Consider the following 12983-nt stretch of genomic DNA (forward strand, 5'->3'; position numbering starts at 1 on the left):
CCATCAAAATGCACACGTGTCCATCCTCACTTGCATCCTAACAGACACACACACAGCTGAACTGGCAACAACATGAGAACACCCTGAAGGCACAGGAAAAATGGACATGGTCAAAAAAAATCCAGGGTGCAGCAGCCAAGGAAACACTGCAGGGAGCTGGCAGGGCTTCCAGCTCATGGGAGGCTTTGCAAAGCAAAGCAGAGAGGGGGAAGATGTGAAGAGGAGGAAAACAAGTAAAAGCCAGGCAGTGGAAATACCCTAAGGGTAAGAAGAAACCTTGCAAAATTCTCTGCCAAAGCCACTGGGTTGGCTGAAAGGACTTTCCTGAAAAAAAAAAATGCAGTGGGAAAAGCTATATACCACCTGTCTGATCCTTTCTTCTTAACTTGTTCTGTATTTTCTTTAGGGTTTTTTAGGGCTTTTCAAAAGATATATCCTCTTAGTTGGTTAAAATACAACTTCTTGATTTTCAAAGCTTTTTCATCTCTTGGGGATAACTCAGTGATGGAACAAAATTAGGCTGATCCTCCTCCCAGCTGTGGCCAGTGTGTTCCTGTCAGTACTAAACACTGAAAATGCTGCTAGTTGTTGTTCTCCATTTAATTCTTGTTTCCAAAAAAAGAGATAAATCACAACAGTTAGAAAGAAAATCTGGTCTACAAAGCACAGAGCCATTTTTTCTGCCGTGTTTCAGAAGCAAACTGATGACAGCTTCTCAACAAACAAAAAGCACATCCAGCTCTTAACTATAAAGCAGAGAGGAGATCTGAATTTTGACACCTCAAGTTAACAGATGTGTTTTTTCTATATTATGCCACTGGGCAATTTAATTTGGACAGTCATTGGCAATATTATGCTGTGTATGTAGAGTCATAAGGACAGAATTCTGAAAAGGAAGGGAACTTCAGCTGTTTCACTCCTTTTCATGACTAGAAATTACCAGCATAACTGCAAATTCCAGCCCATGAACTATTGTTATTGAAATCCATTCCATTTTCAGACCATTGTTTTTCCTTTAAAAACAAAAAGAAATTACAAATTTTGAAATTTTATTATTTCTATAACCAAGTAAGTTGTTGTTGTGCACAACAAAAGGCCTTTTTTCACTACTTAACTCATTACCCATCAGAAGCAAAAAACCAGTTCTGCTCCTTGACCATTTCCTCCCTCAGCCACAAACCAAAGCTGTAAGAGCAGTCACTAGGAAATCAGAGCTGCAACCCAGCTTTTGATAAATGACTGATTTTTAGTATCTGAAATCCACTAAAAAGTCTGGTGATTGACCCATACAGATTTGGAGACAGTAGAGGAGTTCTAGAAATATAATATAATGAATATAATACAAACCACAGAAATATTAATTTAATACCTCCAAGAGGTATTAAAAATATTTTTGATGTTACACTTTTGCTTGTTCTGTACAAAACTGATTTGACTATGTGCTCTTTTTCCCCCTCAGATAAAACCTATAATTAGAGGAAAACAGGGTTTTCATCAAAGCTAACTTCAGCTTGGTCAGGTTAAAATTCTTTTTTTTTTTCCATAAAGGAGAGGTGGATGCACATGTTTGTATCTAAAAGACTGTTCAGAGCAGAAGACAACGCTGACAGATGCCAAAGCAGCTTTGTTTATTTCCATCATTCTTTTGCATCCATTTGCCAGAAATGAGCATATTCTACCTAGAAATGTGCATCCTGTTCATCCTAAACCTAAAATGTAGATATGACATTTGAGATCATAAACATTTTAGGTTATATTTAGTTTATAATACTGGAAGGTATCAATTCCCTGGGTTTAACAACACATCAAGCTACTGCCAGAAAATTTATTTTTCTTTAGTTCTTCATTTCTTTACAGAAATAGAAGCTCAATATAGGTCACTCCTCACACAAGGGCAGCATTGCCAAGGCTGTTTTCCAATAAGCCATATCACGGGCTCCGCCATAATTTCATATTTCCATAAACAACTTGGAAAAGGAACAGTGAGGTGCTTGTCATAAAGCTCCTTAATAATATTTAGTTATTTAGGGCAGCAAGGATGATGGCTGATTATAAGGAATTACTGATCTTCTAATTCCAACTAACCTGGGAATAAAATTGGCAAATAAACCTTCACTGAAGTGAAGCAGGGCAGAGAGAGAGAAATATCTCCTAAATTAATTTACAAGGTGCTGGACTTTGGGTTGCCTGTGGACCCAGGAGTGAGATACAAGGGTTACAACAACATCCATTCATTGATGTGTCCTGTTCAAAAACCCCAACCAGACACTAAACATGAAGAAAGGATTATGGACAGTTCAGAAACAGCACCACCCTGCCTCACAATCCCTGCATCCCTGCTCCCACCTCAAAACAGGGAGAAAATCAGAACCGAAAAGATTTTAAGAGCAGCATAAAAGTGTTATCAAATGTACCCAACACCTTCCATCTAAAAATAATTTAGAAAGCTGTAATTCTGTGTTCTGGGAAAGACAACTGGAGCTCTGAGTGATGGGGACACTCCTTCACAACAGCTGGGAGGAAACAGTCAATGAAATAATGAGAGCAAAGCTCAAAAGAAAAGAGCAGCCCTGCACATCAGGCAGATGAGCTATGGAACTCTTTGCCAGAGTGATTCAAAGAAAAAGCAGGAAAAAGCCCACAGGGAAGAAAAAATAAAACCCCAACACAACCATGGGAAATCAGTCAGAAAACAGCAACTCCATCATGCAGAAGCTGTTGAACCAAGAGATGCCCAGAGGATGGAAAGCAGCAGAGGGAAGCATTCCAGGTTTTTGGCCTGGCCCAGAAGTGTTTGTGTCACACCAAAATGCACCTAAGTGTTTAAATTTAGTCTGAAGCAAAAATTATTTCAACTGGCAATGAACACTATCAAATTATATTGACCAAATAAGATAAAAGACAGTGAAATAACCACTTTTATCCACAGAGCACCTGAGTAACAAATTAGTCATTATTTAGTAAATATTGAGTAAGGCAGTATTTAACTTTTTTTCCTTTTTTTTTGGTAAAAGAATCCCCATTTCTTCAGACAATAGAAGGAATAAACCCAGAATTTTTTGCCAGGAACAAAGTTAAGCACTTTGCTTACAATACAAAAGCTCTACCAAGAGAGGGCAGCAAAATACCTTGCAAGCATATCTTATAAATATGAGATTAAATACACCATTGTTGAGAATAATTTCTCATTATATGTCACTGAAGTATCTCTTTGTCAACAAAGAAAAAAAAAGAAGGCAAAACAACAAGCAAAAAAAAAAAAAACAAACCCAAAAAACCCCACACCTCACAACTCACTACACTTCTGCTGTAATTTTAACAATTTTAATAAACCTTTTGAATAGCAAACCAAAAGGTGCATAGGTCAGATGCCAGTAATGCAATCAAGCTGCTTTAACACAACTTAATAAGCAAGGAAGATTCCATAAGCTACACACTAGATCTTAGCAAGTGTTACAGTTGTAGCTAAAAATGATTAAGACCACATTTGATTATTAATGATAAAATTTAAAAAAATAAATCCCTCTGGCTTTGTTTAGTCAGCATTAGATAGTATAATTTTATTTTTAAATTTTGTCAGAGATCAAAATTATATTAGACAAAAGCATTAGCAGATTAAGGAGAGTCATCACACACCAATTAAACTGCATCTGAATGTCGAGACTGGTAGTTCAACACCCTTCAGTCTTAGAAAGCACATCTGGCCACCAGGACAACTTTGGAAAAGGTAAAGAGATACTCCAAATGCCCCAGAGAGCTGTCTTGTAGTGAAATGCTTGTTATGCAAAGACAATGTGATTATTCCAACTATTTCAGAAGTGTGACTTATTAAATATAAGAGGTAATTTCCATGAAATAGCTGAGCCTGCTGTAGAGCTGCACATGTCAGTCACACACAAGGTGCTGTTACTCATGTTTAGATTCAGAGTCAACTTCAGAACCTCAGAATAGCTGGGAGCTCTATCACAGTGACTGTTCGTGACACTTTCTTTGTGGATTTTAATTAGCTTCATGCCAAAAGCATTTTGGGAAACTTCACTTTGGGGTGTTTTGGGAGAGGCTCTTGGTTATTTTTTATTTTGGTGGTGCTGTTTTTAAATTAGCTTACTTTAATATTGCACCAGCTTTTAAAATTATTTCGCCTCTTGCCCTTATAATTTTGTCCAGTTAAGGAGATACTGTCTGAGGATAAAGAAAGAATCATATTTACAATATTAACTCGTGACTTAATATGAGCATTAATCCTGCAGTTCTTTGGGCAGCCAAGCAGCAGGAGCATGACTACATTCTTGAAATAACACATGGGGAAAAAAAAAGATGCAGTGAGCAGAATTAAGCACACACTGTTGCATCCCTGCTGGAAAAAATCCCCCCACATTCTGTGATGGTGACAATGTTTAGAATTTCTCCTACGTGACAACTGCAAAACAGAATTGCAGTTAATTTACTTACTCGGGTACACACAAAGCCTTCCTGGCCGGCTCTTGATCATAAAAAGGAATAACAATTAAGCAGCCTTGCTGTCTCAGCTCCTGTTATTCTGTAAAATGAGCCAGCACCACACGCACACACTGAGATCACTTTCCATTTAGCAAGTAGCACCACTTCATTCAAAGGCCAGTGTGAGTGATGGGTGACTAGGAATATTATTATAATATTAATAATAAACTAATATTATTTATTTTTTTAATCTGTATTGGGGAGGGGGAAGGGAACGGATGGGTTTTTTTAATTTCTCCTCCTCGAGGTGAATGGCTGCGAGATCCTCTGGGCCTTTTGCTGAAGATCTCAACATAGTCAATCAAAAGAATGGAGCCCTCAGTTAATTGTGTTAAAATATGGCCATTACCACACAGGTTGAAGAGAAGACAAAGATCTCAACTAGATTAAGAAAATTCAGTGTTTACTGGTAAAACAATATTCTGGTTCAGAGCAGACTTAAAAGCCAGAGGGAATCTGTCCTTTCCTGGGACACTTTTCCTACCTAAGCCTCCATATCTCTGTCACCTGCAGCAGAGTCACTGGATTTGTACAAAACTCCTTCCACCAGAGCAAGGATGCCTTGAAACATGAAGAAACTCTAGCTGTGTCAAAACCCAGAGCTTCTGTCACAAGGGCACCAAGAGGGAAAAAAAAACCCTATGAGTAACAAATGCAGAGCTGAAACAGTCTGCAAAGCAAAGAGCTGCCTGCTCTGGCAGGTCACCTTGCTTCCTCAAGTGGAAGTTGTGCTGTACATTCACATAAATCTTCAGCATTCTAACACTAGCTTGCTTTGCTCTTGGCTGTGAGATCAAGCCATTACATTTTTTCCTAAAAAGATGATAGGAAACTGCACTGAGGAGCCCATATATCAACCTGAATAACAGAGTTCAGCCACGAACCTGGAAGGCTCCTTGTCACAAAGCCAGCTACATTAAAAACAGAGGTATTTCCATGAACAGTACAAAGGCATCTTTGTATCACATCCAGATTCAGGAGGCACTGAGCTGACAGACACTCCAAGATGAACAGAAACTTGTTTGAAGTATTTAATTTTAAAACTCACTGTAGAAAACAAAGACCCAAGACAAAGCCTGGAGAAAACAAAATATCTTGAGGAACAGACCTGACTGAAGCAATTGCTGCATTGAATGAAGAGGTCAGCTGCAGGCAGATAATTCATAATATTTGACAGCTGTTAGTTGTCATTTATGAACACACCAATTTCACATTTCATTCTTTCTTGGCATAAAAACTGTGTGTCAAAACAGGGCATCAAATCACTCAAAGATCAATATGAACACTATCCCTGTTTTGTCTGCTTAAAGATACAAAAACAAGGCAAATGAGGGGGGGGGAAAGAATTTCAGTGTGTATCAAAAGAAGACACCAAAAGCCATCACTTGAGTTATTAAAAAAAAACGTGGACTTAAAAATATACAATTGAGGGGAGATTTTCTGTGTCTCACATGGTGGTTTTTTTGCTTTTTTGAAAAATAGTTTATTGCTTGTGCTGTTACTTTTTCTAAAATGACAAAGTGTGTCAGAAGAGAGACCTAAGGATGACACTAAGAAGGCAGCATGAAGGTTGCCAGACTATTGCTGGTTGCAAGTATTGCAGTAATATTCTGCACTTATTGTTCAGAAAGTTACCATTCAGGCATTCAGTATAGGAAACCAAATGTGGTTCTAAGAAAGTACTCAACAGCTGATGCATCTTTCTTCCTGTGTTTCACTAGGGTTTTTTAAGTTTTAAAGGCAAGAAATCCAGGAATAATACTATGCTAAATTCTAGAAGTAAATGTATCACATCAGCTATGATTAAAGCTGGGCTCATCAATCCAAACAAACTGAGCTGCTCAACCTGGAGCCTCAGTGTACCCAGACTTTTGGGGCTGCCCTGAGCTCCTTTAACCCAGCCCCAAACTGCAGAGCAACAAGCAAGCCAGCAATGTTTGGAGTTTTATTCTCAAATGCTGTTAGCCCCAGCATGTGGGCACAGATAGCATTATCTAATCCAACAGTCACTACTCACTAGAACACATCTCACATGATGGTTTCTCCTCCTCCCAGCACTGAGTCACTGCAGCAAACACAGCAGCAGCTGGCTGCACACAGGCTACACAATGTCTGCCTGAGCCACAGGCACCAGCACAGATGCAGGCTGACCTCAGCTCCATCTGAAACATGCTGCCCTCTACCTTGTGATCACCAGGAACTCTCTCTGGACATCCACAGTAGTAGATACAGACACAGACAAGCTACTTTAGCCTTGTTGAAACTATTACAGGGGGAAAAAAAGGGCTTTGACATGTTATTTTGAAGTTAGCTCCTAGCCACAGGCACCAGCACCAGGCTGACCTCAGCTCCATCTGAAGCACCTTGTCCTCTATGTTGTGATCACCAGGAACATCTGGACATCCACAGAAGTAGATAAAGTGGATACAGACACAGCCAAACTACTTTAGCACTGTTGAAACTATTACAGGGGGAAAAAATGCTTTGACATGTTATTTTGAACTTAGCTCCTAGGCACAGGCACCAGTAACAGATGCAGGCTGACCTCAGCTCCATCTGAAGCATGCTGTCCTCTACCTTGTGATCACCAGGAACATCTGGACATCCACAGAAGTAGATGCAGACACAGCCAACCTACTTTAGCCTTGTAGGGGGAGAAAAAAGTGCTTTGGCATGTTATTTTGAACTTAGCTCCTAGGCACAGGCACCAGGGTGACCTCAGTTCCATCTGAAGCACCTTGTGATCACCAGGAACATCTGGACACCCACAGAAGCAGATACAGACACAGCCAAGCTATTTTAGCCCCGTTGAAACTATTATAGGGGGAAAAAAAGTGCTTTGACATGTTATTTTGAACTTAGCTCCTAGCCACACAGATGCAGGCTGATCTCAGCTCAGCTCCATCTGAAGCACCTTGTCCTCTACCTTGTGATCACCAGGAACATCTGGACATCCACAGAAGTAGACACAGACACAGCCAACCTACTTTAGCCTTGTTGAAACTATTACAGGGAAAAAAAAAAGCGCTTTGGCATGTTATTTTGAACTTAGCTCCTAGCTTGATTTTTAATAGTTTAATCCTCTGATCATCTTCTGTACAAGTTCAGGAAAGTGTGTCCTGTTATGGCTCTTCAAATTTGCAGGAATTTATCTGAGTAATCAAAATGAAGTACAAGCATTAAACTTGCTCTTCCATCTTTAATATTAAATATTTATTCACCACTCAAAAATTCAGCATTAGCCACAGAGCTCACTCTCCTGTATGGTCACACAAAGCTACTGAATATTTACAATATCTCAGTGCCCACACATTATGTACCATGGAATGAACACACACCACCCCCCAAATTTCATAATTCATGTACAAAGAGAAAATACATCCACAACTTGGAAATTTGCAAGCTGTATTGACATCAAACACAGGCAATCTCCACAGAGACTGAGAATCTTCATAAATAAGAAGCTCAGGATGCACCAATAACATAAGCTCAGCAGAAATTATCAATATTTAACCTCTTTGCATCTTCCTAAGCAATCTCAGCTGCATAAACTTCACTTTGCATTATCTAAACTAAACTCCTGCTCTAAAAATCTTACCAGGTCAGCTTTATTTTCTGTCAAGTGCTTGACAGTCAGGACAGTTTCTACCAGACCATAATCCACATGGTGTCAGAGAAACCCAGACCAGACTTAGTCATCTTGGTACAATGAGCAAGACACAGGAACTCAGAAGATTTGCCAAGTCTGACTGTTAAATGCCAGAGGTTTGCGAAGTGAGTTGCTGTATTTGCTCTGGAAATGACAATTTCTGCCACTCTGAACTGTGCCTTGCACCTTTGGTTCTTTCAGCAGCACTGAGAGGTGAGACTGGTTCAAACTGTGGTTTGTAACAAACACTTTACACAGGGTGAAATGATGATGTAATTAACTGCATTTATCATGATTTTGAAACACTGCACAAATCCAGGTCCTTACAGCTATTCCCAAAGTTCAGGCAGCTTTCTCTTGATCAGACACCATGGCATGTAACACTTCCAATGTCCATTTGGTTTTCCCTGTACATTAATGTGGTCTACAGGTTGGTGGTTCTCCCCTCTAAAAACAGGACACCTACTAGGAATTCTCATTCTATTCTAATCATCAAAATCTGCAACGTCATATATTATATCATATATCATCCAACCCCTCCTGTTCTCCTTCATTCTCATGTATCTCAACTCACATCAGCAACAAGGACTTGCTTTGTTCAGTAAAACACCAAAAGAGATTTGATTGCTACAGGTCCCATTAGTGCACTGATGCCTGTTTTTGTGCTCCTCACACTTCTACAGCAATCCTCCTCTCTTCCACATGAACTGAAAATTCCCTCTTGGTATCTGTCAAATGCTTTACCAAAGCCTTTCTGCTTTTGTGAAGAAAATACTGTCTGGGTCCAGTTTACTGTCCAATGTTTTATCTGTTACCAAAGTCAAATTAACAGGCTTTCATCTCCTTGATCAAAAGGGATTTAAGGTTTAAGAAGGAGCTTTTATGTTATAAGTTAAAAATGCATTAGCTGCAAGTAGCAAGAACTAGGTTTTATCAGTCAAGCAAAAATTAGTAGTCAGCCACTGTGATAAAGACATGAAGAGACAACTATAAACTTGAAATGCATTAGACAGAGGAATTCTAACAGACTAAGGGATCTATTAATGCTCTTGGATAAACCTCATTAAGCCTAATTTTCCTCATCTCCATCTTTTTAATAATATTATCTCAAACTAAGAGAACATGAGCTTTCCTGGCAGATGCTAGATCACAGAAGGACACCTGTACTCATGGAATTTTAGAAAAAAGAAGAATCTCAGCAGTAGAAAAACCTACTTTCATTGGCAACTCCCACTCAGTAGTGAATTCCAGTGAGTACAACTTGAACACAATTTCTTAAAAGGGAACCACAATAACCAAAAATCTTGAAAAGTTTAGAACAACTTTCAACTCCAGTTTCATGTTCTGCATTAAACAGAAAAAAGCTCACAGAACTGAAAGATTTGAAAGCAATTCTACTGATGTCATCAGAATACTGCTTAATGGAAGAGTGGTCTCCTCAGCAGATCAATGTTACCAGCATCTACAATTATGCTGTAACCATACAACACCCATTACACCTACCCATAAAGCCAGGTTAGTTGGTTAGTCTTGGTTAGTCTCTGAAAGCTTCACTACAAATGGAAAGAAAATTAGGCTAAAAAAAAAAAAAAAAAAAAAAGCCCTTTTGATTCCATCTAAACCATGTCTATGCCCAGCTACAAACTATACAATCATATGAGTGGATGCTACTGACCTCTCAAACCCTAAACCAAAAAGCCAACAACTCCATCATATTCATGTGTATTTCAGATTAGAGCTGTGTGCTCAGTTATTATCTAATCAATCCATCCGCCTTTTAAAGAAATCCTACTTCCCTGGAAGAAGCTGTTGGATAAATGGCACCATTTCAGAAGCAAAGCAAAGTTGGAAGCTGTACATCTGGCCACTAACTAGGGAAAAGTCACAGGCTGTGGGAAGTCAGTAGAAACAAGGCTACCAGGGACACACAGCCATGGGCAAACTTTTATTCCTTTAAACTACAATAGCTACATTGACATTGAATTGCAGGATTTTTTTTTCCTAGCATTTCTACATATGTTTTCAAAACAGCTCAGGAGTATGTAATAATTACTAAGTTACAAGGGGAGGGGGGAAACATTTTATTGTAGTTAAAGAATAAGATTAGCAAAATTCAGAAAAAATGTTTTAATCTGTAAAATAAAAATCTTGCCTTCAAGTCTCTTATTTACTAAGAAACTGCTCCATTTGACAGTCTCTGAACATGTACCAAAACTAAGAATCCTTCCACAGGATGTTATGAAACCCACACCATATCAATACTAAATTCTAGCACAGGCATACCCTGTGTTTTCTTTAACAGTATCACAAACCAAACTAAACCAAAGAAATAAAGTATTTAATAATTAACAGTCCCTCCCAATATTCTGCTGTTGCATTTTCCAAACCTGTAATGTTTTTGAGTACTTACGAAAGGATTCGGTCGAGTTTTGGTCCATGACGCCCCTGAAGGGCAGTGGGGGGCTTGTACACCCTCATCATTCCTTACTATCTGTACAGTTCCTCTGTTCCTGGAGCTCTTTATTTATGAAGCAGTGACCATTTTGAAGTTATTTATAAACATTAACTCATTAAATTCCCAAGTGTCATCTTAGATACCAACTCAGTGACTCATATTCCTGACAATGTATTTACCACGGCTGGGAGACAAGGTAAATTTACATGCACCAGTAGCACACACAGGCATGCCATGAACTAATCTTGTATTTTAAAATGCTCTTTGGCATTAGGTAACTCTGCAGTTATTAACAAATGTGTGTGTCAACTGAAGCTGGCTCATTATCCATCAGTGGAATTTATAAACACTGCCTGGCCACCACTCTGACAAAATGAAAACCAGCCCACAGAACAAAATATCCCTTCAGTTTTGAGGATCAAAAATGGAAGCTGGAGTGTTTTAAAGCCTGCTATTACTGTACTGAAGTGAGTGCAAATTAAGGAAAATTACAGCTAGCTTCAAGTACTCCCTGAGAGGGAAAGCATCCACCATGTGTTAAGGTTGCTTAAAACACAGTAACAAAGTTATCAATTCACAGAAAAAAATTACTTCATTACACCTTATGTGTAATCTTGGCCTTATAAAAACCTCAGTGTTTCAGATGGCACATCTGGTCCCAGCAGCCTTAGGAACTGTACCACTGCCCAGTAAGCAATACAAATATTCACTAGGAAGCTCTGCAGCAAAATAAACAAAGCAGTTTTACCCAAAATGCAAGGGCATCTAAATCCTTTCTAAAATAGAGAAAAATCTCTGAACCAAAATAATGTATTCTGCTGGCAACGAACTAATTTCACTCTTCAATTCCCAATTTTCCCAAGATTCCTGAACACTGGTTATGAAAGCAAAGGAAAACATCAGACCCTGATGGCTGAAGAGCTCTCTTTATTATGCCACTCTTCACTGGTCAGTCCTTTGGCAAAATACTTCTGAAGAAATGTTTCTATTTCTGCCTAGGAAAACCCTGAAGCTCCAAGCCACATAATTTAACTTTGAAATTAGTCCTTCTCTGAGCAGAGGGTTAGACTAGACCTCCACAGGGTCCCTTTAATTTTCATGCAAGCAGATATTTTTCTCCAGCTTAGAATAATTTTAAAAACATTTTCCTGCACTTAGCACAGGAGTCAGTTACACACTACTAAATCCAGGCACACCTAAGAGGAGGGATGGGAGAACAGAACTCAAAGACAACTATTATCAAGCCACACTTGAAAGAAAACCTCCACCCAACAGACACACATTCCACAAGCCACAGACTTGGCACAGCCTTTCTCCTGATCCATCACAAACCCCATGCTCCTTCCCACGCAGTAACATTTATTCCCATTTCTTGCATTCCCTGTAGTCTTACTGCTCCCCACAGGATTCAAGCCTGCCCACACTGCTTTTACCCTTTAGTGAGATTGGAAATGTCACTTGGAGATATGTTAAAAGTAATATATACTTCAACCTTTTCTTCCCAACTATTTACTACTCTCTACATGATGGTAGTAACTCTTGCTCTTAAGAGTCTGAAAGCTGCAAGACAGTTACTACAGAAGAGAAGTTCTAGCTTAGAGTTAATTGAACTTTATTATCACCATGTAGTTACAGGAGTAATGAGACTGAAGAAGCATTTGTGAAATGTTTTAACAAAATTACATATTCTTCTTAAGCTTAATGACACAGCACCAATAGTCCTTCCACGGGCAATCTGTCTAGCAGCATGAGTAAACTCATTCCAGTGCTCCATCCTTGTTTCAGGGAAAAACAAAACAAACCCAGACCCAGACTTCAAAGAGGACATTGCATTAAATGGAAACAAGTTGGGCACACTGATCAAAAAAGCCAAGCCATAAGAATGCCATCTGATAGGATGGCCTTCACATACTAAAAATTTCAAGAGACTTTCAGAGCTCTTAATATAGGGCAGCACTTTATTCTGAGGAGATGCCACTCTACAATGCTTCTCTCTAAAGTATTTCAGCATTATAAATTTCAGATAATGCAGCTTTCTAAAGGAACAGACAGCAAATAAAAATACTAAAAACCACTAATGTAGGACAGAAAAAAATATTGAAAGAAAAAAGGCTTTTTAAAAGTCTGTCAAAAGAAGTGACATAAAAGACTTTTATCATGACAGCAAACTTGCACATAAACACATCAAACAGACAGATTTGTAATGAGGTTCTTGCTATTTGTTCTTAAACAAGGTAACTTTCAGATAAAGTGATTCCTGCTCAGATTTAAGAAGACACAGAAGAAAATAGACAGACAAGTATGATGCCAATTTTGATGGCAACCCTTTGTTCAACATATACAGCTTGATTATCAAATGAATTATTCCTAAATTGGCAA

At 38.8% G+C, this 12983-nt stretch overlaps 1 protein-coding gene across 7 annotated transcripts in view; it reads right to left on the reverse strand.

The window, feature by feature from the left end:
• ENAH (ENAH actin regulator) overlaps positions 1-12983 on the reverse strand; it is a 91989-nt gene that overhangs the window by 20363 nt on the left and 58643 nt on the right. The window contains exon 1 of one of the 7 annotated variants that reach the window (XM_063152568.1): positions 10560-10665. The exons of the other annotated variants lie outside the window; for them this stretch is intronic. Coding sequence (XP_063008638.1) covers positions 10560-10630 — 71 coding nt within the window. The 5' untranslated portion in view covers positions 10631-10665. Of the gene's footprint in view, positions 1-10559; positions 10666-12983 lie in introns of those variants that run through there. 7 annotated transcript variants of the gene reach the window in all.

The sequence above is a fragment of the Melospiza melodia genome, chromosome 3 (genome assembly GCF_035770615.1).
Source record: "Melospiza melodia melodia isolate bMelMel2 chromosome 3, bMelMel2.pri, whole genome shotgun sequence".
NCBI lineage: Eukaryota > Metazoa > Chordata > Aves > Passeriformes > Passerellidae > Melospiza > Melospiza melodia.